This window comes from Spermophilus citellus, assembly GCF_964194105.1.
Source record: "Spermophilus citellus genome assembly, chromosome: 3".
Lineage (NCBI taxonomy): Eukaryota > Metazoa > Chordata > Mammalia > Rodentia > Sciuridae > Spermophilus > Spermophilus citellus.
The window spans coordinates 47,040,636-47,067,078 of NC_138184.1; the positions used below are offsets into that span (position 1 = coordinate 47,040,636).

General features: G+C 35.2%; 1 protein-coding gene and 1 long non-coding RNA gene across 9 annotated transcripts in view; one reads left to right on the top strand and one right to left on the bottom strand.

Annotated features, from left to right (window-relative positions):
• Window positions 1–2,820: 2,820 nt before the first annotated feature.
• TASOR (transcription activation suppressor) overlaps window positions 2,821–26,443 on the top strand; it is a 44,888-nt gene continuing 21,265 nt past the window's right edge. For 3 of the 8 annotated variants that reach the window (XM_081284906.1, XM_081284908.1, XM_081284909.1), the window contains exons 1-11: window positions 2,836–3,945; window positions 11,927–12,072; window positions 13,018–13,110; window positions 13,713–13,785; window positions 14,361–14,452; window positions 14,970–15,131; window positions 17,514–17,638; window positions 20,477–20,508; window positions 21,416–21,521; window positions 22,450–22,553; window positions 22,778–22,881. In XM_081284906.1, the coding sequence (XP_081141032.1) occupies window positions 3,612–3,945; window positions 11,927–12,072; window positions 13,018–13,110; window positions 13,713–13,785; window positions 14,361–14,452; window positions 14,970–15,131; window positions 17,514–17,638; window positions 20,477–20,508; window positions 21,416–21,521; window positions 22,450–22,553; window positions 22,778–22,881 (1,371 nt within the window). In that variant the 5' untranslated portion in view covers window positions 2,836–3,611. Of the gene's footprint in view, window positions 3,946–11,926; window positions 12,073–13,017; window positions 13,111–13,712; window positions 13,786–14,360; window positions 14,453–14,969; window positions 15,132–17,513; window positions 17,639–20,476; window positions 20,509–21,415; window positions 21,522–22,449; window positions 22,554–22,777; window positions 22,882–26,443 lie in introns of all 8 variants that reach the window. The other 5 variants (XM_081284904.1, XM_081284903.1, XM_081284902.1 and 2 more) reach the window with 3 other exon arrangements.
• Window positions 7,960–11,920, bottom strand: LOC308644146. Its single transcript, XR_014020909.1, has 2 exons — window positions 10,216–11,920; window positions 7,960–10,032 (listed from the first exon to the last, which is right to left on the bottom strand). It is a non-coding gene; the product is annotated as an uncharacterized lncRNA (long non-coding RNA).

Below are 26,443 nucleotides of genomic sequence, written 5' to 3' on the forward strand. Positions count from 1 at the left end.
ACAGTTTACACTTTTTCTATATCTTACTTGTTTCATTTAGTGTCTATGAGATTCATCTGTGGGGCTGCCTGTTTAAAAAAAAAAAGAAAGGGGGCTTAGTGATATAGCACTCACCTAGCACCGGTGAGGTGTTGGGTTTGATCTTCAGTGCCCCATAAAAATAAATATAAAAAATAAAATAAAGTTATAAAAAATCTTAGAAGGATTTGACTCAGAAACGAAACAAAACTTAAAATCTTAGCAGCTCTTGAGTCCTGGGTTGAGTTGAGGATTGTGGTTATTCAAGTTAGGTGCATACTTGAAGGGATACCTGCCAATATGCTCACCCCTAACTCTATTTTATGCTCAAATGAGGATCCCTTTTTTTTTTTTTTTTGCTTTTCCCCATTGCATGGAAGTATTTCTTCCAGAAATCAAACACAAATCAACTTCAGCCAGTTTCTTGCCGAATTAGAGGGTCTTCCTTATGCTTCCCTAGGACACGCTCAAGAAATACTTGCTCAGTGAGTAACCAGAAAGAAGTTATTGTGGGGAAAGAAGATGACTTCATGGAAGTAAAATTATTGTTTTAGGGCTGGGACTATAGCTCAGTGGCAAAGCACTTGCCTAGCATGCGTGAGGCACTGAGTTCAATCCTCAGCACCACATTAAAAAAAATTAACAAACATACAAAATAAAGGCATTGTATCCATCTACAAGTACAAAATTTTTAAAAAAATTATTGTTTTAGCTCAAGCATAATGGAAGGAATGATAGTTCTATATTTTTTAATGTACCTAAGTGGGCAATAGAGTTGTAACCTTATAATACTATCTTCATCCATAATTCTAAGATCCTTAAAAGTCTATGAGTTAGACCTCTTAGTGGTAGTTTAGTTCCTTGGCCTTTATTTTCTTTCTTTATTACTGCCTTTAAATGGCAGTGTTAAAAAAACTTAAAAAGTCTCTTAGCTGTGTGACCTTCAAGGCTTAAGGAATATGTAATGATCAAAACCAACAACCTTACCTGAAAAAGACATCTGAAATTACTTTTGCAAATGACAAGGATTATTATTACTATAAAATCTTAGTAGTGATTTCATTCACTGAAACATTACTATCATTAATGCTTTTTGGTTTTACTATGTGTGAACTCCATAACTCTGATTGTTTTAATCGGCATGTCAAAGCTTATAATTCCTTTATATTTAAACACAGGGACCCTTCTAAAACCTCCACATTGGCTTTTTGGATGATTATTAAGATGTTACTAGGCCAGGAGTGGCAGTACACATTTATAATCCTAGCTTCTTGAGAGGCTGAGGCAGAAGGATGGCAAGTTTGAGGACAGCTTGGGCAATTTAGGGACCTGCTCTCAAAATATAGAATAAAAAGGCTGGAGATGTAGCTCAGTGGTACAACATCTCTGAGTTTAATGCCCACCATTACAAAAAAAAAAAAAAAAAAGATATTACTGGGGCTATGGTTGTGGCTCAGTGGTAGACTGTTTGCCTAGCATGTGTGAGGCACTGGGTTGGAGCCTCAGTACCACATACAAATAAATAAATAAAATAAAGATATTGTGTCTATCTACAACTAAAAAAAAACTTTTAAAGATTGCTGTTTCACTCTTGCATGAGGTAATGAGTAATGACAACAGTTTCTCAGCATGCTTTTCTTTCCCTCTGTAAAATGGGATTTTTTTTTTTGATGGGGGGTACTGGGGATTGAATTTAGGGGCAGTCAACAACTGAGCCACATCCCCAGCCCTATTTTGTATTTTATTCAGAGACAGGTCTCACCAAGTTGCTTAGTGCCTCGCCTTTGCTGAGGCTGGCTATGAACTCAGGATCTTCCTGTCTCAGCCTTCTGAGCCACTGGGATTACAGGCCTGCGCCACTGCGCCCGCCTAAAATGGGATTTGTAAAGTGATTGATACATTCGTTCTTTCATGTATAAAACGATATAGCGAGAAAAATATCTACATCTGTCTTCCAATCCATTTCCACAATCAAAACTTCCCATTTCATGTAGGCTTCCACAAAATTTTATGCAAAGATATGTATATACTTAAATATATTTCCCCTTTTTGGGTACAAACATTAACATACTATTCATCTTGTTCTTTTTTAACTTAGCACCTCAGGAGCTGCTTCATCAGAAAAATGGGAATGAATACCTACTACCCAACAGGAATAAGAGGGGTTTTATAATAATTACTGCTTTTGGTATATGGACTCCTTAAGAGATAGAAAGCCTTTCAGAGATCTGGGCTCCAATCCTGATTCAGCTGTTGGAAGATCCTAAGCACAGTGTCTGCTCTCTTGTGTCATTCATAAATTGCATAAAAGTGGAGAGCTGCTGTAATGATTAGGTCTTATAAAAGCAGTCAGTGCAATATTTAAGTACTTTCTGCTAGAGTTAAATAGACGTGGCTTCAAGACTTGATTTTTCTTTAATTATGTCCAAGTTTTGCAACACATTTTAAATGGGGCAAAATACTATCTTCTTTGTTCGTTGTTGGAAAAATTAAATGGAGGTAATGTGGGTAAATTAGTGTCTAGCATCTAGAAAGCACCCATTAAATAATGGTTGTACTCATATTAACCTATAAGTTAATGCTGAGTTGAAACTAAAAGTCTTTCTACTTAAATTACCAAGTTGTATTAAGGGATATTACAACCTGCTGTATTTTTAAATGTGCGGTTTTAAAAAAACTATATTTACTATAAATAACTGAAAAAGCCAAGTGGGGGTGGGGGGGGTTAAAAAGCCTACAGCCTCCCTCGCCCTTAACACTTGTGTAAATTTTATTAAAGGATCACAGGTATTCAGCGCTTGCTTGTTCGCGCCACTGAGTCAAGTCTTTAAGGGACTAAAGAGGGGAGAGGAGTGAGTGGGGGTAGTCTGTTAAAATGCAAGATGTGGCGGGTGCAGAAACTCGGCTGCTTTATTGGTGTAGCTCAGTCTCTTATCGCCTCTCGAGGACTTTTCTCCGGATACAGTATTTCACAAAATCAGGATCAATTCACTTATTCGAAACCTGTTTAAGCCCAAATAAATTGGGGGTGGAGAAGGCGGTCTTACGCCGGATGGGCGACGCCCTGAGTTCCGGGGTCCAGGCCAAGCCCGCCTCCTTCTCCTGCAGCGCCTGTAAAGCGGGACCCGGAAAATCGTGAGGCGCCGTGGGGCCTAGGCACGCCGAAGTCCACGGAGGCGTCGAGGTACTCGCGGGGCGTTGCGGTCGCCCCTTTTGGCGGGCTCGGGCACCCCAAAGCTCCGCCCCCCGGCGCGGTACATCCGCACCCGCGGAGGCGGACGCCGCGCTCCCATTGGCGGAGCAGCTCGCGAGGCCACGCCCCCTCCCGGCCCCGACGCGAGCACGTTGAGTGGCGGGGGCCGGCTTAAGAACTGCCCGTACGAGGAGCGGCTTCAGGGCCAGGGCGGCACGTTTGGGCGCCTGCTTTGAGGCTCCCAAGAAGCTGCTAGGTCGGGAACGCGGTCCGCAGCCACGGGGGGAAGGGGGTGGGTGGGCTGAGAGCAGCTCGGCGGCGAGGCCGGCCTGCCGCCCCTTCCCCCCACGTCCGTCGACCTTGTGGGCAGAGGCTTCCCCGAGCTCCTCACGCCGGCGGGATGGCGACTGCGGCGGAGACGGAGGCCTCTCCGCCGACGGACGCGAGTTGGGAAAGTGGCGGCGGCGGCGGAGACGACGAGATGAAGCAGGCGCTTCCGGACCTTGAGTCTTCCCCACAAAATGGCGGCGGCGGCGGCCTCACCATCGCGGAGCCCAGCAGCGGCCCGGGGCCTGAGGAGACAACGGCGTCCGAGGCCGCCCAGAGCCTCAGCCACGAGCAGCCTCAGGAGTCATCTGAGACGGGCGCGGCCGCACTGCCCAAAGGCCCCGAAGAGCCCGAAAGGCCTGTTAGGAGGAGTTTTCAGATCCCCAGGAAGAGCAGAGAAAAGAAAGGTGGTGCCTCCCTTTCTCCCCAACCCCTCTTTCTCTCTCCCCTCCATCTTTTCATTAGAATCTCTCTGTCGCCTGTTCCCACACCCATCTGAGACACGTAAACATGCACACAGCGCCAGCCGCCTCTCCCCTCACTGTCACGGCCGCCCAGCAGCTGCGCTTGGTGCGAGAGGAAAGCGGTGGAACCACGCTCCGCTGCTCCCCCTCTCCCTGGAAGTTGGAAGTAGCTCAGGTTTGAAGCCTCTCGGTAAAGCTGCAGCTCCCAGAGAGGAAAGATGGTGCTCGGCGCCCCTCCTTCCCAACCCCTGAAGGCAGAGAAGCTGATGTGTCCTCCTAAAGATGCTTCTGACAAGTCTCACTGTGGAAATAGCCCATGGCCATGGATTCTGGGGCTTTCTCCAAGGCCATTGCGTTCTGAGGACCACAAGTGTTTCTCCTTAAGAAAATTCTTCAGCTATGTGTCTACTTGAAATTTGCTTGATGTCAGCGTCTTCCCTTGTTTAGAAATTTGCATTAGTAGATGTGATCCATGCACACTGCTGTTTTCCATCACACTTCATTTTCATATAGGTTTTTTTCTTGTCTTTGAAGCATCAGAGTAATAGTTTTTAAAAATTTTTTAATACAAACAGTATTTATTTGAAAAGAAGGGGAAGGTAGGTTCTTGGTGCAGTAACTTCCCTATGGAGAAAAAAAAATGAGAAGTTCACTTGTGCCCAAGAGTCTCCAACTTGGTTTTGAATTTCAGATTAAATAAGTCCAGGCTTAGTTTTTGATACCAGTATGGGAACAATTACATTAATTATGTTTACCTTTTTAAATCATAATGCCATATTATAAAACTTACAATGGAGATAAAATTAGTGTCTGAAGTTTTCTGTTATTAGGGGATTATTTTTGACTTTCCAATAATTTTGGATATTCTAGATTTGCTTTAAAGTCGCTCATTTTTGCCCGATCGAGTAGATTCAGTCTTATATCGTTTGCTTTAGAAATTAACAGGAATTTTTAAAAAAATTTTTGAAGAAAGCTTTTTTGTTATTTAAATCAGTGAAAATTTAGAATCTTGACTGTGCATGCCTATAACCAGCTCCATTTGCACAACTTGAATTGTTAGAGCCCTTTATCAGTACAGATAAAGTTCATTTCTATTTGGATGACAAAGCCAAGAAAATCCTTGCTGTGAGAAACCATGTGGACAAATTTAATCTTTCCATTAACATGAGGAATGTTTCTAGAAAAATCTTTCAAAGTGAGTTAAAATAGTATTTTAGAATGTGGATTAAGATAGTCTATTCTTTTGGTGTATTTAGATAAGAGGTATGGTTATACTCAATATGAGAAAAGTTAGGTGCTTATGAAATTGCCAGTTGATTGAAAATAGTTTAGAAGTACATTCAAATGGGCTCAAGTTATGAGGGTAGAAGGTTAACATTTTTTCCCAACTTGATAAAATCATTTTGACGTCTCTCTTAGGTTTTAAGTGTCTAATAATATGAATAAACCACCATACCCTTTTACCTTTTGTTAGAACTGAAATACTGGCTTAGAAACCTTTACATTTTGGTTTGAAAGGTGGGGAGGCGCTGTGGTTGTCTTTAAACTAGATAAACCAAATCCAGAGAAAAATATACATCCCTTGAAAATAATTAAGGAATTCAGAAATACAGACCCTGGATGCTTTCTCCCTGGAGTCATTTTAAGGGAAGTTTGTTTTCAGTCTTCACTTGAAGTAAAAGATTGTTAACCTTTCACCTGTAAGGGGGATTGTGTGTAAGGCAAATACTTCACAGTATACTTTTTTCACGTTTAGTGAAAACGGTAATTTTTTTTGTTTTAATATTTATACAGAGCAGAATTTGTTCAAATAGTGTAACACTTTAAATAGAACTTTTTAAAAAATTAAATAAGCAGCTATTACTACCATGGATTTTAAGCTGAGAGAAGTCAGTCCTTTAGTTTCAACTTTATATTGATAAAGAAAAGAGGGTAGGTACTGCTAGTTTCACATTTCTAGTATTATCTGGAAGACTTGTAAAGGTATCACTGTGGGATTTGCCTAGGTATTATTAGTTGACATCTGAGTGTTTATTTTGAATATTAGATTATTTTCAGTAGGTATGCCTGTTTGAGCTTTTTGTATCAAAAGCATTTGTATTTTAATATCACAAACCTTTGCTTGCAACTATGCTTTTCCAGTCAAATTAAGATTAGGACTTTAATTAAAAAAAAACCTTAAAGGAAATACTATGTGAGTATAACTTGTCTTTTCTTGATCTTGGCAATAGCCTAAAATCCAAAATAACACCATTCTAATTTAATTAATAATATATATGGCAATTCATAGTGTTTAATAAATTATGGGCCTTGTTTTAAGCACTTTATATTAACTAAATCTGAACAATTCTATTTGTACAGATGAGGAAAAAAGTATTGAGAAGTAACTTGTCATACAGCCAATAAATGGTGGAGTTGGAATTTGAACCTAGGTTGAGAGTACTTACCACTACTCAATGGTATAACAAAGATTTGAGCTGGTTTTTGGTCTAACATGTTTGGGGAAAACATTTTTCCCCCATTAAAATGTAGAATACTAACATGTATTCAACCTTGGAGAATTTTGAGTTGGAAAAATTGTGTTTGCCATGAACATATTTAATCAGTACTAATTTGAATGACCTAACTGTTGACTAGAAGGGCATGTGTGTGTGTGTGTGTACACACATTTTTTTGTGTGTGTGGTGCTGGTGATTGAAGTCATGACCTCATGCATGCTGGGCAAGTGCTTTATCACTGAGTTACAACTCCAGCCTTACTTTACTGTTTTTGATGTGTGTTATTTATTGGTTGAGCTACTTTCTGTAGTATAAAGATGCACTGTCCTTACATTTAACCAAAGTCTACAGTTGCATTTTGTTAGATGTTTACAATCACCATCTTTCTTTCTAAATTTAGTTAAGTTATTAAAAGTCACCTTAATTGGTATTTTTATTTGATACAGTTTTTTCTACAAAGTTCTTGGGGAGTAGTGATGAAGTACTTTCTGGAAAATGTTGCGTTATGTTTTTTTTTTTTTTTGTAGGGGATAAGGGAATCTCAAATTAACTGAAGCTCATCTGCCAGTTTTTATACTAGTTTAGTCCAGTAGAGGTGATGGTTCATTTTCCTTCCAATCTCCAACTTTTCCCTCAAGAAACTTGCAATTATCTTTTTGAAAACACTGTAGACAGGTGGGAGTAATGGTATTTTTTGTGTGTGATTTTTAAAAAAAAATTTATTTTGGTGTGGTATCAGAGGTTGAACCCAGGGCCTCCCATGTGTTAGGCAAATAAGTGCTCTACCACAGGGTTCCTAGCCCTTTGTTAAAATATTGAAACTGGGTCTTGCTAAGTTGCCCAGACTACCCTTGAACTTGTGATCATTATCTTCCTGCCTTAGCCTCCCAAGTAGCTGGGTCAGCCAAGTCTTAAGGAAGTTTAAGGGGGACTGCATTCTGGGAACTGTAGCTCTCCCTATATAGAAATAAGCCTGAACTGGAAAGTTTAGGCAGAACCTAGTCATTCACATAGAACTTTTTTTTTTTTAAACAGGCAGAGTCTCTTTTTTTTTTTTTAATATATATATATTTTTTTTAGTTGCAGGTGGACATGATAGCTTTATATTATTTTATGTGGTGCTGAGGATCAAACTCAGTGCCTTACATGTGCCAGGTCATCACTACTGAGCCACAGCTCCAGCCCCACATAAAACTTTTTTTGATAGTTGCCTATAAATTCTAAACAATAGAGGTAAAATTTACTTTAACTAGTCCTCAGCCCAAAAAAGTTTCATATTCTTACTGGTTTCTCTTGACTTCCACAGTGTATTCATTCCTAATTCTGTACTCTCTTTAACCATTTTGATTTACAGATGTAAGGCCCATTTCTAAAACATGTCTAAAACATGTCTGTAGTAATTTTTTAGACTAATGTTTTTTTTTTTAAATAAGCTCTGTGCCTGTGCCAACTGTTTAAATTGAATATAGCCTTCAATTTTTGAATGTATGTTATCAACAATTAAAAATATCTTTTGTAGTATGGGAGTCAGGAGATATGAATTCTAGTTCTGATTCTATTAGTTTCCTGTTTTGAATTATAAATCTTCAAGTACCATTCCAAAATTGTGTTCTTCAGTCTCTTAAAATAATCTGATAATTAGTTTGTCAGTAGGGAAACCTTGTATCATCAAAGCCAACTCATCTTTCTGAGATGCTCATAGTGAAATTAAACAAGGTTTTGTGTGTTGAAGAACTTCTCTTGTTACTGCTATTGACATATAGAGTATTATGACTCTTGGCCCTGTCATCTCTAGGAAAGTTAATATTAGAAAAGAATGTTTAAGAGGTTTGAAAGAAGACACATAAGAGGATAGAAAGCATAATAGGTAGAAATCAGATTCTTTATTCTTTATAGCTGATTGCCTGTGCCTAAATGTCCTATATGATTTCCTGATCTATAACGTTAGGAAATAATCATATTTTTCCAGCTCTTGACCCAGTGGAAGATTACAGTTTGATTACCTACGCATGCCTCTTTTGTTTTGCTTACAGTGGTTTGGAGTCATTGAATTTGAATTCTGCCTGTCCTGTTCATTAACTCTAACCTTGGGCTAAGTCAGCTGTTACCTGTGTCAATTTTATTTGAGTTTGAGGAACAGACATATTGAACTTCATGTGTTTGGTGAATAAATGGGATAATGCTTCTAAATCTCTTAGTATCTGAAAAGTGGTAGTGACCTAGTAATGATTAGACTCAGTTACTTTCAGAATACAGAGAATAATATATTGGATACCTACTTCTCTAAGTGAAAATGGATGATGGAGATATTCTCTTCACTTCAGTATCACATAGTTGTTATTGTCTTAATAATGATCCATTATTGAGGTTATAATATACATACACACTAAACATGACAAGATACATTTATTAGGTTATTTGCAGTGTTAAGCGATCTCTTATTAAGGACATAACATAGACTACCAGGAAATGTACGTTCTGAAGATGAACTAAATTACTAAATTTCTATATTGCCAATACCAAGTTGTAAACTTGGATTCCTTAGAATAGTTAGAACATTTTTTTTTTTTTTGATTGAAATGATCATTGGACCAAAATCGGGGATATAACTCTCACCTAACTGGTGAAGTCAATGAGGCATTTGAAATATGAAATGCCCACACAAGTATTTATTGTTAGATCTAAAAACATACAACTATTGCTGCATTTCTATTTGCAAGAATTTTTTCCTTACTGAGTTTACTTGAGTTCATTTGACATAACTTTATTGGACATTGCTTTGGAATGAATTGGAAGTTATGTGAATTTTTTTTTTTTGAGGAAAATTAGAATGTCAATCTTATGCAAATGTCAATCTTATGCAAATTGGACTAATTTTTACTAATAATTAGATTGGTATAAATAGTGTTCGGGTATAAATGTGTTTCATGTAGACTATGTCATAGAAATTTGAAGCCATGTGATTTTTTGATACAGGTATGTGAAGTCATTGTTGAGAAACAGAAAAATTATGCATAAACTTGACTTTGAAAATGAAACTTGGCCCATTTTGGATGTGAAAACCTATAAAGACTTCCACATGCTGTTTTCCTTGCCAAGTTTTTCACAACTTAGTAGGAGATAGTTGTTACAGAAATAAGATGTTGGTTTATCCTACTATATTTTCTAAAATATTTTGTATTTTGATAATGTAGTTCTCTTACTCTCTTTTCTGAGCTTTCATTTTGTTTTATATTATTGAATTTGAGTGAATTGTTTTAATTTTAAATGATAATCATATATTGGTAGTTGTAGATTATATTTGTATTCAGTATAAAATAATCTCTCCACAAAGTTTATTCTCATTTCTTTATGTACTTATTTCAGCTCTTCAGCCTACTTGGGGCAGCACTCACAGTTCTACCTACTGGCATATGATGAGTAATGAACAAGGCAGCCATAATTTCTGCTCTGGATTGAGTTTACAGTTAATAAGTTATTCAGTACATCTGCAAATTTGATTATAGGATACTTTGTGTTTAGTAATCGTGGTCTTATTCAATTTAGTATTACTTTCAAGCTTTTTTTTTTTTTTTTTTAAGAGAGAGTGAAAGAGGAGAGAGAGAGAATTTTTAATATTTATTTTTTTTTAGTTCTCGGCGGACACAACATCTTTGTTGGTATGTGGTGCTGAGGATCGAACCCAGGCCACACGCATGCCAGGCGAGCGCGCTACCGCTTGAGCCACATCCCCAGCCCCTCAAGCTTGCTTTTAGTATTTTTATTAATTGCATTACTATAACCATTTGACTTTATTCTTTGCATGCTTGCAATCTCAAAGTAGGTTACCATTCGCTTTATAATGACATTTTGTCATTAGAAACTACCTTTTTTTTTTTTTTTTCCCCCTCGGCGTTGCTGAGGATTGAACCCAGGGAATCTCTACCACCAAGCTGTATCCCTAGCCCTTGGAACTCTCCAAGTTCCCCAGGCTGGCCATGACCTTGTGATCCTCCTGCCTGAGCCTCCTGAGTGGTTGTGATTACAGGCATGCACCACAATGCCTGGTTTGAAAACTACAGTTTTTACAGACACTTTTATAATATATACATGGTTTGTTAATATATCACTTAACACTATGCCCTTTGTAATTCAATAACCATATGTAGAAAATACAGTAAAAACAGTTAAGTTAGCTGCCAGATGACATACTTTAGAGCTTGTGTACAAGTAGAACACTTTCATTTTTTTTTTTAAGAGAATTTTTTTTTTAATATTTATTTTTCAGTTTTCGGCGGACACAACTTCTTTGTTTGTATGTGGTGCTGAGGATCGAACCGGGGCCACACGCATGCCAGGCAAGCATGCTACAGATTGAGCCACATCCCCAGCCCAGAACACTTTGATTTGTAGTCTCTTTTGATAGACATTATTGACTCATTAAATATAAGTGTTTTGGGTAGAAGATAGTATAACATAGTTTCTATGAATTGTTCTACAGTAAAAAGTGGTTCCTTTTGGTTTGAGGAAAATTGGATATACATAGAGTAGATGTTTGAAATTTATTAGTAAAGTTGTGTAAATTGAAAATTTGAGGTTATTAGGTTGGTAATCCTGAAGAACAAATTAGATATTTTACTTGAGTGTTTTAAAAATTAAATAGGATGTAGAATGGTTGAAAATATGGGGAGTAAAATATTAGTACTTTGTAACAGATGTTGTCCTTTGTTTACTCATGCATTGTCATATCCCATGTGGTCCATGTAGTCACTATTAAAACAGGTAAGAGTTCTCCATTTTATGATGAAGGAGCTGAGCTATTTAGTTAAATCATTTATACAGTATCCAACACAAAACTAAAACTAGCATATGGTTGGTCTGGTATTTGTGTTGAGGTTTGAATCCAAAGACCCACATTTTAAAATTTTACTAAGCTGTCAAAATAAATATACTACTTTGTGTTGATAATAAAGCTATGTAGATGCAATATGCTGTGCTACTTACAACTTTGGCACCAATATCATCACTTTCTTTTATAGACACGTCTTCATTTTTAATGTGTTTATGGCGTAAGCATTGAGTTTGCTGAATAACAGTTCTAAACATACTAGTTCAGTATGACATGAAATAGTTTAGAAAAAGTCAAGTTCATGCATAGGTTCTTATAACAGTCTATCTAAATAATTAAGATTACCTAATGTAGCTCCTAGGGTTTGAAAATTGCAACCTCCTTGTTTGTGTTTAAGAGCAGATCCTTATTGTTGAATAACTGGTCAGTCTAGCCAACTGGTTTCAATATTTCTTCAGTGAGTTAATATCTCTTGTATATCAATTAAATAACCTTGATGCTTTTTTTCCACTTTTAAGTTAGAGTAACAAAACCTCAAAAGTAGAAATTACATTTGAGATGAAATAATTTTAAAATTAATAAATGTTTTTTATTGTAGCACTTTTCCAGCCACTAACACCAGGCTCTCGAGAATTTGAAGATGTTTTAAATATTCTCCATTCATCTTACCTCGAACCAACTTCAGTAGCAAATTTTAACTACAAACGTGCTTGCTTGATACATAATGAGCTTTTGGAAAAGGAGGTATGTTTTAATTTGTACTTTTTGTAATAGACTTTTCAGCACCAATTACCAGCCTAGGAAAACCTTTTCTCTAGAAATGCTAGCTTTTAAGAAGGCTAAATTACAGAAGGGTAAACAGATTTTAAATGGTATGATTTTTTTCCCTCCTAAACATTGTTGCTATAGTATGATGTTTATCTACTCTGTTAAATTCTGATTAATGTGGCATTATATGAAATAACTTATAAGTCTTTAGTATAGGTATTGTTTATATTACTTGAGCCTACATCCCTAACCCTTATTATTTATTTTTAGACAGTCTCACTAAGTTGCCCATTGCTGGGCTTGAGCTTGTGATTCTCCTGCATTAGCCCCCCAAGTTAATTACAGGGATTACAGGCATGTGACACCAAGCCCTGCTTATAGTATGACTTTTTGCTGTTTGAGTACATACTAATTTAACTGTCTAAATTGGAAGATAACTGAATTTTATGTGTGTGTATTTTAAGGATATGCTCATTTTGTTCCACAGTTGCTTGGTTGGGTTATGTTAACATCATTAGTGGAAATTCTTAGTGAAAAAGTATGAACAAAGGGGAAATACTTGAGCATGTTAGACAGTGAACCTAAGTTTCATGTACAGATTTGATATTTGAGTTTTGATTTAGGAAAATGAGATGTTTAGAAATATTTGACATGTAAAAAACTGGAATATGCTAGATTTTTAGTAGAAATTTAGTTAAAATTGATGGGTTATTTGACTATTTTCTATAGGTAAGAGCCAATTAAAATAGGGAGAAAAGAAATTGGGAAGAAAAAAAATTATTTAATATAAAAGAAAAGAAATTGGGAAGAAAGTAATTTCTACTTTGTTGAGTTTGGGATTCCATGGAAAATAATTCTTAACTCTTTGTTTAACCAAACAGTCATATGCTAAGGAATTTTTACAGATTCAATTTCATTTAGTTTGCAGAAAAGCGAAGAGAACTGAAGTCTGATGGTCGTTTAGATAAGGAACTTTCAGAATCCTATGCATTTCTCATGGTTGATAGATATCAGGTGAGTTAACTAATTACAGAAAAACAATAGAAAGGTGTTTCTATTGTAGGTTAATTTCATAATTATTCAATGATACATTTGATAAGTATAAATAACATTTTTCTGGATACATGAGTTGAAGAAATGATTTAAGAGGGCAAAATAGTTGCTTCATTAATTATCAGATACGCTACATTTTCTCTGATCAACTCTTGTCATCTTTCCCTAGATGTGTTGATAATGCATTTTCTTTTTTAAAAATTATTTTCTATATTGTTAATTATAAAGGAATACCTTTTTAATTAAAGATGGTTAGTGGAGTTATTTTCTCTTTAAATATTTTGCTAGTTCTAATACTCTAAAAGGTAATGTTTGTGAGAGACCAGAATTCAGAGTTATCCGTCATCCTTAGCACCAATAAAGATAGATTCCAAATATGATTACTTTGGAAGTGTAAGTCGGTTTCATGTTGATATTTAGTCATAAACTATCTCATAAATGTGATATTTCTATAATGTAGAATATACATGGTGTAGAAGTTTAGATTTTATTTAAAACATGTTTATAAATTACTTCATGTTTTTAATGTTATGATTGCAAAATGAAATGTTTTGTTCATATAGGTTCAAAGTATATGTGAAAAAGGATTACAGGTGGGCCAGTCCAAAATAACAATTCTTGGCAGACCTTCCATGGGTAATTTGTTTTCTTTTTTATTTACCTACTTTTAAGCTGCCTTTGAAAAGTCTCAATTTTGCTGCAGTCTTTGTAATTCTATTACTGCATGCTTTATCATGTTTCTGTAACAAGACAATAGTTTCAGGATCTGAAATGTATAAAATTTTTTATTTTGTTTCCTGTTTTGCATACTTCTAAATGATTAAAGCTTACTTTTTCAAATGTATTATTCTAGTCCAGGTGATTTTTGTCTTCTTTTAAATGTAATTAACTTCATTTTTTTTTTTAATTTTACTTTGGTTAAATATTAGATTTCTGTTACATCTCTTCTTAAAAAAATTTTTTTAAGTATATTTTTTAAGTTGTAGGTGGACACAATACCTTTATTTATTTTTATGTGGTGCTGAGGATTGAACCCAGTGCCTCATACATGCTAGGCGAGTGCTCTACCACTAAGCCACAACCTTAGTCCTCTGTTACATCTCTTTAAAAGTTGTTATACCATTTATCTCTTTCATTATTTGTTAAGTATTTGGATTTTTAATGTTTATTCATGCCCTACTTATTCAAATTCTGTAATTTTTCTCTATTAGGTGTCTATCTTTCTAGGTATGCTGATTTATTGCAAGCTAATCCTTTGGAAGCTGGGGCAGTGGGTGATGTTGTTATTTTTAAAATAATGAAGGTAATTGGAACTTTTACATTTCACCTATCAAAATATGGCATCAAAATATGTGATTTGCTCGTGAGGGGTACTGGGAATTGAATCCAGGGTGCACTACCACTGAGCTATATTCCCTTCCCTTTTTTTATTTTGAGGCAGAATCTGGATAAATTGCCCAGGTTGGCCTCTACTTTGAAATCTTCTTGCCTTAGCCTCTTGAGTTGCTGGGATTATAGTGATCTAGATTTTAATTTTAGTTGATTTTTAGAGTTTGATTAAATTAAGAATTAACGTTTATGTTGAGGCCCACTCTTGATAATATATGAAGATACTTTTGAGAGTGAACTTTGATCTAAGCTAACCATACTTAATGGTTGTTTTCTCTTCCAAAGAAAATGAAAAGGGTAATGTGTTGCTAATGTGATTTAGATTAATGAAGAGTGTTATGAATAGAATTTCTCTTTTCTTATTAAAATATTAATGTCATATAGTTAAAAATCATGTTTAGGTAGGAACTTAAAAGTTTTCTCTGTTTTAGGGTAAAATAAAGAGTATATATGATCCCATGGGTGTAAAAAGTTTGGAGTCTATGTTAAATAAAAGTGCTTTGGACCCCACACCAAAACATGAATGTCACGTGTCGAAGAATGCCAGTAGAATTACATCACTTTTGGCTTACAGAGCCTATGAGCTTACTCAGGTATGTGCCTGGAACCATTTTAATGTTATGACATCATATCTGTTACCAAATCCTTCAAAATATCTCTTTTAGTTCCCTCTGCCACCACATCAGTATCTGGTTTCTACAAATCACTGCTAGATTTCAGTGACCCTCACTGCAGTGTGTTTAGTGTTTCCAAGATGGCTCAGACATGTACTGTGGCTTTCAGACCTACAGGGTAATATTCAAATTATTTAGTTTTCCCTTGTAGGCTATGACCTCAACCTGGTGGATCACTGTTTTAGCATACTGTATTTCATTTGAAATCTTGTTTTTTCTGGGGATAAAAGGATCTGACTAATAAAACACTACCTGTGTTCATGGTAAAGTTAAAGCCTCTTAAAATACCTTAATTCATAACATTTTATACTGTTGACTTGATATTTTCTATTTTTATTAACTTAAAATACAATTTTTTAAAGTTTTATTCAGGTATAGTTGGTATAGTAACTACTCATTTTTTTCTCCTTTAAAACACTTACTAATGTTGTACAGAGTGACATTTCAGTACATATATGCAATGTCGTCAGATCTAGGTAATTTATCATTTTGTGTTGGAAGCATTTATAATCTCTGCTAGCTGTTTTGAACTATATAGTTAGTTGTTGTCAACCATAGCTACCCTGTTATACTGTAGATCATTCAAAGTTATTCCTCCTGGCTGGAGAATGTAGCTCAGGGTAGAGCATGTGCTGAGTCTTATATGAGGTCCTAGGTTCTGTCCCATCTACTAAAAAAACAAAAGAACTATTCAACCATACCCCATACCATGCCCCTTAACCTACCTCTCTACATTTCCCCGTCTTACACACCCATCCCAGCTCTCATATCCCCTTTTCTACTCTATATACTCTTACGATCTCAATTGTTAGAGCAACTTTTTATCTTCTACATAAAAGTGAGACTGTGTAGTATTTATTTCTGAACCCAATTTCCTTCATTTAACCAGGGTCCTCTTGTTTCATCTGTGTTATAGTAAATGACAAAATTTTATTCATTTTTATGACTGAATAATTGTGTATATATTTTTTTGTGTCAGTTGCTGAATTACACATTTAAAAGTGTAATACTTGGTGTATGTTTTTTATGTGAGGTTTGATTATAAAGTAATATTATCTTTTAAACAAACAAAGTGACAGGACTGGGGATGTAGCTCAGTGCAAGAGGGCTTGTCTCACATACATTAGGCCAGGGGTTCAGTATCCAAAACTGGAAAAATAAAAGTTTATGTCCAAATGGGTGTGAAAAGTAGTGATGATAACCTACCTAGAAATATATATTTTTTAAATAAATTTTATTTTACATGAATACAGTAAAATTTTTTTAAAAAATTATTTTACATGAATATAGTAAAATTTAAAAAAAAATTCATTTGTGAAGAATCTCCTAGGGAAGACCTTTGATTGGGAGTAGTAAAAATTATATTTTCCACAGGCATCTGGAGCTGACTCATTTGATTACCTTCTGGACAGTATATTGACTGATACAATTTCAGTGTAATTATGGTTTCTCTAGGAGGATTTGTAATCTAGCTGTATGTTTCAAGATACATTTGAGGCTTTTTTTTTTTTTTTTTTAAGAGCAGAAACATTATTGATATTGGTAATTTCCCAGAGGGAAGAACTTTTTAAAAGAGTGCTGCTTTGTTTATAAAACCTGAAGCAGCTGGGCACAATGATGTATGCCTATAGTCCCACAATTTGGGAAGTGGAGACAAAAGGATTCCAAGTTCAAAGCCAGCCTCAGCAATTTAGCGAGACCCTGTCTCAAAAAAATAAAAAGGGCTGGGGATGTGGGCCACTGGAAAGTGCTTCTGGGTTCAATCCCTGGTACCAAAAAAAAAAAAAAAAAAACCCAAAAAATAAAAGCTGAAGCATTCTTTTTAAAAATGAAAATGACTAGTCTACAAGTCACAAAATCCTAGCCTAATGAATATGGTGAATAGGTGAAGGGGAGAAGCTGATGGGTCATAGGATGATACTTGGGTTTGGTTGAGATTATGGCCTTAATATTTTATTTTTTGTACCAAGTTGGCTTTTCTGTACTAACCTGGGAGTTTCTGCTCTGTTTGTAATAATTTTACTGGAAAACTTATTGCATCTTCCTAGTAGTCGGTTCTTCAAAAGTAAACTTTTGGAACAACCAGTACTAATAACATGGGATTTGATACATTGTAGCACAATATTTTATATCACAAGATGAATATAAAGTGCAAATTTTGTTAAATTAATTAATGCTGGAGTTATAACTTTAAAATCAGAAGTGGTAAATGGTTTTTGTTTCTCAAAAATCAGATAAACGTTTCCACTCCATACTACTTGCCTACTTAAAGAAGTTAATTTTCCATTTTTTTATATTTAGTATTATTTTTATGAGTATGGCTTTGATGAACTAAGGCGAAGACCAAGGCACGTTTGTCCGTATGCAGTTGTGTCTTTTACTTACAAAGATGATATACAAACTCTAAAATTTGTATCTTCATCCAGGTAAGATGAGTTTTAGACATTATCCAGAGTGATGTGATATAGAGCTTATGCTACTGATTTAGATGGACTACTTTCTTTCCTTCCCTCCCCTCCATTTTTTAAAAACTTAATTGGATTCTCAAGTGTTCAGGATAACTTTTAATAGGTCAGTGTGAAAGTTGGGTGTGGTGGTGCATACTTGTAATCCCAATAACTCATGAGGCTAAGGCAGGGGATTGCAAATTTGAGGCCAACTTCAGAAAACTAGTAAGGGCCTAAAGCAACTTGGCAAGACCCTGTCTCAAAATTAAAAATGAAAAAAAAAAAAAAGAAGAAATAAAAAAAGCTGGGGTTCTAGCTCAGTAGTAAAGCATCTCTAAATTTAATCCCTAGTACTCAAAAAAGTCAATGTGAAGGATAAGATTGACTCTGTGGAAAAAAAGTTTAAGCTAAAGTTTACTTAAACCTTATTTGGTTAAGCTCTTTTTTTGTTGTTCAAAGTTTATGTAGTTGTAAATGCAGTTTTAAAAAGTAACATTTTGTTCATTAGCTCTCCTGAAATGAGGAGCTTCTGCAAAACATCTCAGTCATGGGAAGCCTAGTCATTGGTGATTGAATGCTTCCTGGTGATTCTGATGTTCAGTTACTGTTGAGTACTATTGATGATTATCTTGCATGCTGTAATTGAAGGTGACCAAATATAAATTGTTGGCCCTTTTCCCCAAGATTTGTGGGTTTTTTATCCCCTGCAGTACTGGTCATTGAACTTGGGTACTGTACTACTGGTGCTGCATCGCTATCCCTTTTATTTTTTATTTTGAGATAGTCTCGCTTAAGTTAGCCGAGGCTGGCCTCACTTGTAATACTCTTGCCTGAGCTTCCTAAATGCTGGGATTACAAGTGTGTGCTATAGCACCCAGACACACAATGGAGAGTTGCCCTGGGTATGTTTATACATTGCTGCCCACTTTGGGCATTCATTCTAATCATTTGGTTTTAACCAAGTGGAATAGTTTGTTTGTAGAGAGAGAGGTCTACTCATTTTTATGTTGAGTTCCTATATGTACTTGAAATCGTGTGCTTTCAATTTAGAAATAAATGACTTTTTTTAAAAAAGCCACATATCATGAAACATATTTTAAAGTTGGCCTCCTGAATCGGTTTTCCAGATCAAAATTATCTTTCATTTTAAGTTGTCTTCAGATATAGCACTTTTTAAAAAAATCTTTAATTACTTTCTAGTTGTAGATGGGCATAATGCCTTTATTTTATTTATTTTTATGTGTTGCTGAGAATTGAACCCAGTGCTAGGCAAGTGCTCTACCACTAAGCCACAACCCCAGATCTATAGCACTTTTTTCATGTTAATAAATAAGCCCTGGAGGCTATCCACAGCCATAAGTACCTGTTCACATAATATAAAGACAGTTGAGTTTTAATTCTATTATCCTATATTTATGATCCCCATGATAACACACATTTGCTATAGCATTTTTTTTCATGAGTGATCTTTAAAAGATAGCTAGCACAGCCAGATGCTGTGGCACACATCTGTCATCCTAGTTACTCAGGCAGGAGGATTGCAAGTTATAAGCCAGGCTGTGCAACTTAGTGAGACCTCATCTCAAAAAAAAAAAAAAAAAAAAAAAGCCACGTTAATATACCCAGTGCTACAATATTTGCCTAGCATAACAAAGGCCCAGAGTTTAATCCCCAGAGCTGCCCTCCCTTTCCCACATTTATAATTACATACCTCCCCTAGAAATAGTAACTTAATTTTATTTCATCTTTGCTTCCATCTGTTATCTTCCATATCATTTCAAACATACATTTTTTTGAACATCTATCTTGTACCTTGAATGTGCCATCAATGCCTTGGGATAGTGCATTTGTGATTCCTTTTCCCCATTATTTCTGTAATTTGTTCTTATGTTTCTTTAAAACATGAGCTTCTCAGTGAGTCCTTCCCTTTTTAAATTTTTTAAAAAATTTAAACCCCTATACTGTGGTATAGTGGTGCACGTCTGTAATCCCAGCTACTAGGAAGTGGAGGCAAGAGGCTCTCATATTTGAAGCCAGCCTGGGCAACTTGGTGAGACAATGTCTTAAATTTGAAAAACGTGTTAGGGGTATACCTCAGTGATAGAGCACTCACCTAATGCATAAGACCCTAGGTTCAATTCCTCGTACCACAAAAATAAATAAACCCCAGTATGTCTTTTTTTTCCCTTCTTCCATAACACTTAAAACCCCTACCACCTGGTAGACACTATTTTTGGTTAAACTCTATTCTGTTTGATTATTGTCTGTGTTTCTCATTAGAAAGCAGAGACTTTGTTAGGTTTATTCTTATAATCTTGTTACCTGGAATCGTGCCTGGTAGTAATATTTATTGAATGATGAATGAACATATTTGTATGTTGCAACTATTTTTCTAATCATATCATGAAGAAGTATTTGACTTACTGGACTTGTCTCTTTAATAGATATTTTTTTTGGTGGGGGGGATAGCTCCCTTAAATTTGGGAAATATGGGTATTTGATCAAACTAAGTGCTTCTAAGTTCTTCTTGTTCTCTAAATTTGGATTTATTAAATATTATGAGATATTTGTTGTTCTTGGGGGAAAGATTTCATTCTCTTATGTAGTACACCATTCAAATTTATATATTTCAGAATGCCATTAAAATTTATGGGCTGTGCATGTAGCTCAATGGTAGTGTCTTGCTTATAGCTTGTGTGAGGCCATGGGTTCAATCCCCAGCACCATTTAAAAAAAAAAAAAAAAAAGACTTATTAAGGTCTTAAATGTTAACTTTCATGTTATCAATCAGTAATTTTTTTTTTAAATTATTTATAGGTCTAACAGTTTTAACACAGATAGAAACATAGGTAAGTCGAAAGAATAATACATATAGTAAAAGATTAATAATTTTTTGTTTTATTTCCATAATGAATGAAAATATGCAAAGTATGAAAAAGCAAATGAGGCAGTGTTTTGATGTAGCATCAATACTTGGTCATCCAAGCATAAAGTCTTTTGTAAGAAGCTTCTGCTTAAATGACAGACTAAAGAGTTATAACACTTATTGAAAAAGGTAACTGATAAAACAGACTTTACAACTCAGCCATTTTGAATACTATATTCATCAGAGCCAAGTGTGATGGCACATGTCTGTAATCTCAGTGGTTTGAGAGGCTGAGGCAAGAGGTTTGCAAGCTCAAGTTCATCCTGGACAACTTAGCAAGATCTTATCTCAAAAATGAAAAATAAAAAGGGCTGGGGATGTAACTCAGTAAAAGAGTATCCCTGGGTTTACATGTCCCCAGACATAATCCCCAGTTAAACAACCCTTCTCCCCCTGCAAAAATTAAAAGTAAAAAAACAAGTTTTCATCATAGGTTTAAGATCTAATTTCTCCATAATAAAAGTGAATGAATAAAAGATAGAAGACATTGTGGTCATTCATATAATTAACAAGATTTAATATCTATTGTTTATATAGAGTTTATATATGTATTAGATATTTGGGAGACGCAAGAGCATTGGTTGTCTCTGAGGACATTTAGATAAATTTGTTATTTGCTAAATCTGGGATGATTTTTGTGTGTGTATATGGGGGGAGTATCAAACTTAAATCCTAGAATTGGAGCTTTTTTATGAATGGAAATGTCACTTTTATGTTTGTTTTCTACTTCAACCCTTGTGTCCAACTATTTTCCCTCTTCTACTAAATTTGCATTTACTTCTGGGTTATCAAGAGATTGAGCTATATTCTTTTTTTTTTTTTTTTTTAAGATAAATTTAACTATACCTTGTGGAAAGGACAACTTTTAAATAAAGGAAAGCTTCTGTGTTATATTTCTCTGAGGTCAGCCACTCGTGCTTTTTTGCCTATCAAACTGTAAGTATAAGAAAATAGCAGTTGCAAGAAAAAGAAAAATATGCAAAATAAACAAAAATAGCAGGCTAAGTGTTGATTGTTTCTTCTTTTAGCTTTTTTCCTTTTTATTACATTTAAATTGTGCTTTGTTCCATAAGAACTTAAATACAAATATTAGTTTGTTTTTTAAGAAAGTTGATTTAATAATTTTAGAAAAGTTACTTGGCCCAAAAGGTCCTCTGCTTCTTTGTCTTGATTTGAGGATGAAATAGTCCTTCATTCATATATGTGTGTGTGTGTGTGTATATATGAAAAGAGAGAGAGGGGGAGAGATATACCCGTGTGTGTGTGTGTGTGTGTGTGTGTGTGTGTGTGTGTGTGTATGGTATAACATTTTTTCTTAAGTGATATTGAAATCTGAGAAGATAAATTTTAAGTTTTATCCTAATTTTATATATATTTTTTCATTCAGCTGAGTACAATAGACTAGTTTATATAATATTTGTTAGAAAGAACTTTGTTGTGAGTTAAAGAGGCTCTTTTCAGTTCAATCCTGTGCAATATGTTAGAATATTGAGTGATCTGAAATGATATTTTGGTACCACCAGAGTAAACATTTGGGCCTTTATGAAGGTTAAGAGTAACAGTTTGTACTTGAATTGTCTTTAATAAAATGACAATCTCTTATCCTTTGTGGTTAGTAAAATTTGCATTAATTAATAGGATTAGCTTCTGTCTTTAGGATGAAAGGTTGGTAAGATTGCCAGGCTGTTTACCTGTGTATAGGTATTGGACTTCTCCTGTAAAGTCCCCTTTAGAATAAGTTGAGATAATGAATATGCTCTTCTTTTTTTCCATTGTTATGTGTGGTTGTGTCTGTGACAGAGAGAGCCTTGTTAAAGTTAAAAATACAGGTAATGTGAACATGCTTTTTTGATTTTTCTTTCAGTCCTGAGAAGTTAGATGTTGAAACAGTTATGAGTATCGATCATCTGAAGCAGAAAATTCCACCAGCACTCTTTTACAAAGAAACATACTTAGGTCCAAATGAAGGTAGAGTATTTAATTTTATAAGAGAGATAGGGCTGGGGTGTGGCTCAGTGGTGCAGTGCTCACCTATCACATTTGAGGCACTGGGTTCGAACCTCACCTCAGCACCACGTAAAAAATGAAATAAAGATATTGTGTTCACCTACAACTAATAAATAAATAAATAGATAAATGAAAGATATAAAAAGCAGACAATTTGAATATTTATTGTATTTTTTTAATGTCAGTTTTGAAGAATGGAATGTATTGCAGCCTTTATGAAGTTGTAGAAAAGACAAGAATTGGAAGTAACATGGAGAATTTACTGCAGAAACTAGAGAAAGAAAAACTTGTGAGTGAAAGTTCTACAACATTCCTTGTTCTTCCTTGAAAATAAATAAGTGATTATACTAATATTTTGATTTATTTTTGCCTTTGAAAGTCCATAAATTCTGTGTTGTTACCACTTAGCAGTGTTTTACTGTGACTGGTACTCTTTTAGGGCGTGACACTAGACATTTTACAGACCAGTCTTCCCATGAAGTATTTTTATTTAATGATTATGAATATGATCATTAGCAAATATTTATTCTTATTAAGCAGGGTATATAGTTAGTAAAGAGTGACACAAAGACTGTTCTTCTGGATTATACAGTGATGAATAAAGTTATTATTTAGATGCAGTTTGTTCCAGTAGAGTATATTTGAAGATATAAAAGAATGAGAAACCCTGTGAGGTTGAAGAGATTAAAAAAAAAAACTGGAACATTTTAGGGGGATTAGGGAGACGTGTTGTATTCGACATCATTCGGGAAGTTTTCAAATGTTTGGGAGTTTGTATTTGAAACTGAGAGTAATTTTTTTTGTGGGGGCATTGTGGGGATTGAACTCGGGGCATTCAACCACTGAGCCACATCCCTAGCCCTATTTTGTATTTTTTATTTACAGACATGGTCTCACTGAGTTGCTTAGTGACTCACACTATGCTGAGGCTGGCTTTAAATTTGCCATCCTCCTGCCTTAGCCTCCTGAGCCACTGGGATTATAGGCATGTACCATGCACCCAACTTGATTCCATTTTTAATTGTTTTCAGGTTTTCTATTTTTTTCCTTGGGTCAGTTTCCGTATATTATGGTTGTTTTTTACGAATTTTTTCATGTCTTCTAAGTTTTCCAATCTATTGGAATAAAAGCATTCCTATAGTCTTCTTTTAAAATTTTCTTTTAGTTGTTGAAAGACCTTTATTTTATTTTACTATTTTATTTCTGCTATTAACTTATAGTTTTTTTTTTTTTTTTTTGGACATTTGGTGTTTATTTCTAACTTATTAAGTTGGAAAAAGTCAGTGAATACTCTGTTTCAAGTAATGCTTTATTGGCATGTCACATGTTTTAATGTGTAGTATTTTCATTTAGTGCTAAATATGTTTAGTATTGTGTTTTCTACTTTGCATGATTTAGAGGTGTTTTAACTTCTAAGTAAATGGAGATACGATTTTTATGTTTTGTTTTAAATTTAATTGCATTTCTGTAAGAACATAAAGGGATTATTTAGAATTTATGGACCTGATTTTAAAACTGTGTGGTCAGTTTTTATACATGTCCCCTTTTCTTTGAGGGAACTGTAGGTTTTGTTTTTAAGGGTACCAGGGATTGAACTCAGGGATGCTTAAACATTGAGCCACAACCCCAGCCCTTTATATATTTTGGGGGGGGGGGGGTGTGCAGGGAGGGGTACTGAGGATTGAACTCAAGACAGGATCTTGCTAAGTTGCTTAGGGCCTCCCTAAATTGCTGAGGCTGGCATTAAACTCATGATCCTCCTGCTTTAGCCTTTTGAGCCACAGGGATTACAGGCATGTACCACATTGGGCAGGAACTTTAATTGTTGAATACACTATTCTGGGTTGACGGCTGTTTCCTTCTTAAATGTATACTACATTGTATTCTTGCTCCTTTTCTTGAGGTCAGCTCTTTGTTTATATACTGTTCTTTGTAAGTCAGGTTTTTGTTTTTTTCCCCCTCCTGGCTCCTTTTTTGATCCTCTTTTTTTCCCTTTGGTGTTTTTGCAGTTACATTATCTAGGTGTAAATGTGTTATTAATCCACCTTGGCACATTTTCTTCTGTATCTGTAATTATATATCTTCATTTCTGGAAAAATTGTTAGCTATTATCTTTGTACCTTTCTTTCATTCTATATAGTCTTAACGTTTTGGGGACTCTTACGAGGTGTACATCAGACCTTTTTATACTGTTATCCATGTCTGCTATTTACTTGTTTTTCTGAGCTGCATTATAAGTAAATTTCATTGCTGTCTTCTAGTTTAAAATTCTACCTCTAGCTATGTCTAACCAGTGGTTTTGTCCATTCATTGAATTTCTAATGCCACATGGAATATTTTTCATTTCTAAAAGTCATATTTGATTCTTTTCAGATCTGCCAGGTCATTTTTTAGTAGGTTCTTATTCTTTCAGACATTATTTATTGAGTGCCTCGTATGTGCCAGGAATTCACACAATGTAAGATTCATCATTTTTGTCCACCTTCTAGGCAGAAAGTACTATATCACTGAGCAACATATCCAGCACTTCTTTTTTAATTTTGAGACAGGGTTGAAGTTGCCCAGGATTGCCTTGAACTGGAAATCCATCACCCCAAAAAGAGCTCTTGATCATTAAGTATTCACTCCCTTTCTTCAACCCTTGATCTATTTTCTCTACGGATGTGTGTGTTCTGGACATTTTATATAAATGAAATCATGAGCCTGACTTCTTTTTACAGACCTTAATACTTTCAAGGTTTAATCATGTTCTAGTATATATCAGCACTTCATTTCTTTTTTATGACTAAATAATACATCATATGTGAATATCACATTTTGTCTATTTCCATTTTTGACTGGTAACAAAATAGTTACTATGAGCATTTGTGTACAACTGTTTGTATATTTTCAATTCTGCCAACTCTTTATAAATATTTCAAAATGAACTTTTTTTTAATATTTTGCACCTAATGATTCTAAGTTATGCCTTTTGGGTTCAAATTTTGTTGTTGTTGTTTTGTTTTTCTATTGAGTGCCACTTAGTATACTTTACTTCTTTCTAAGTTAAGTGATTTAAGGTTGCGAGCTTGCTGGGCACAGTGGCACTCACCTATAATCTCGGTGACTTGGGAGACTGAGTCAGGAGGATCACAAGTTGGAGGTCAGCCTCTGCAATTTAGCAAGACCTTGTCTCAAAAAGTAAAAAGGCCTAGAGTTGTAGCTCATTAATAAAGCACTCCTGGGCTCAATCCCCAGTATCCCCCCCCCAAAAAAAAAAAAAATGATGGTGAGGGGCTCAGATGGTTGCTGCTCAGTGGTAGAGTGCTTGCCTAGCATATGTGAGGCCCTGGGTTCAATCCTCAGCACCACATACAAATAAATAAAATATTGTGTCCAACTACACTGAAAAATAAATATACAAACAAAAAGATTGTGAGCTCTTTGGTATTATACTTATTGGTTTCATATTGCCTGTAATGTTATCTGACAAGTCACAGTAGTAGTGATAAGACAAAAAAGAATAAAGTAGGAAAAACTCAAAGGCTAGGTTAGATTAATGTTGTTACTCAAAGGGAAAGAAAACAGAAAGGTGTAATAAATAGAGACAGCAAGAACATGGGGGACTCCAGCATTTTTCCTTCCTTGCATGTTTGAAGGCATAGATAACACAAAGGCAGAGAGGCCCCAGAGTTTTATGTCTGGGTGTGTATTTACACTATTCTATGAATTTCTGGGTACATTGGCATTCCTTAATAAGTATCTCTAGGCCACCAAGCCTTTGAATTTTATGAAAACTGTATTTGGAGTAGGTAAAAGGTTAGAAGCATGTAACTGGTTTTCCTTAGAAAGCAAAAATCGTATGCTTTCCA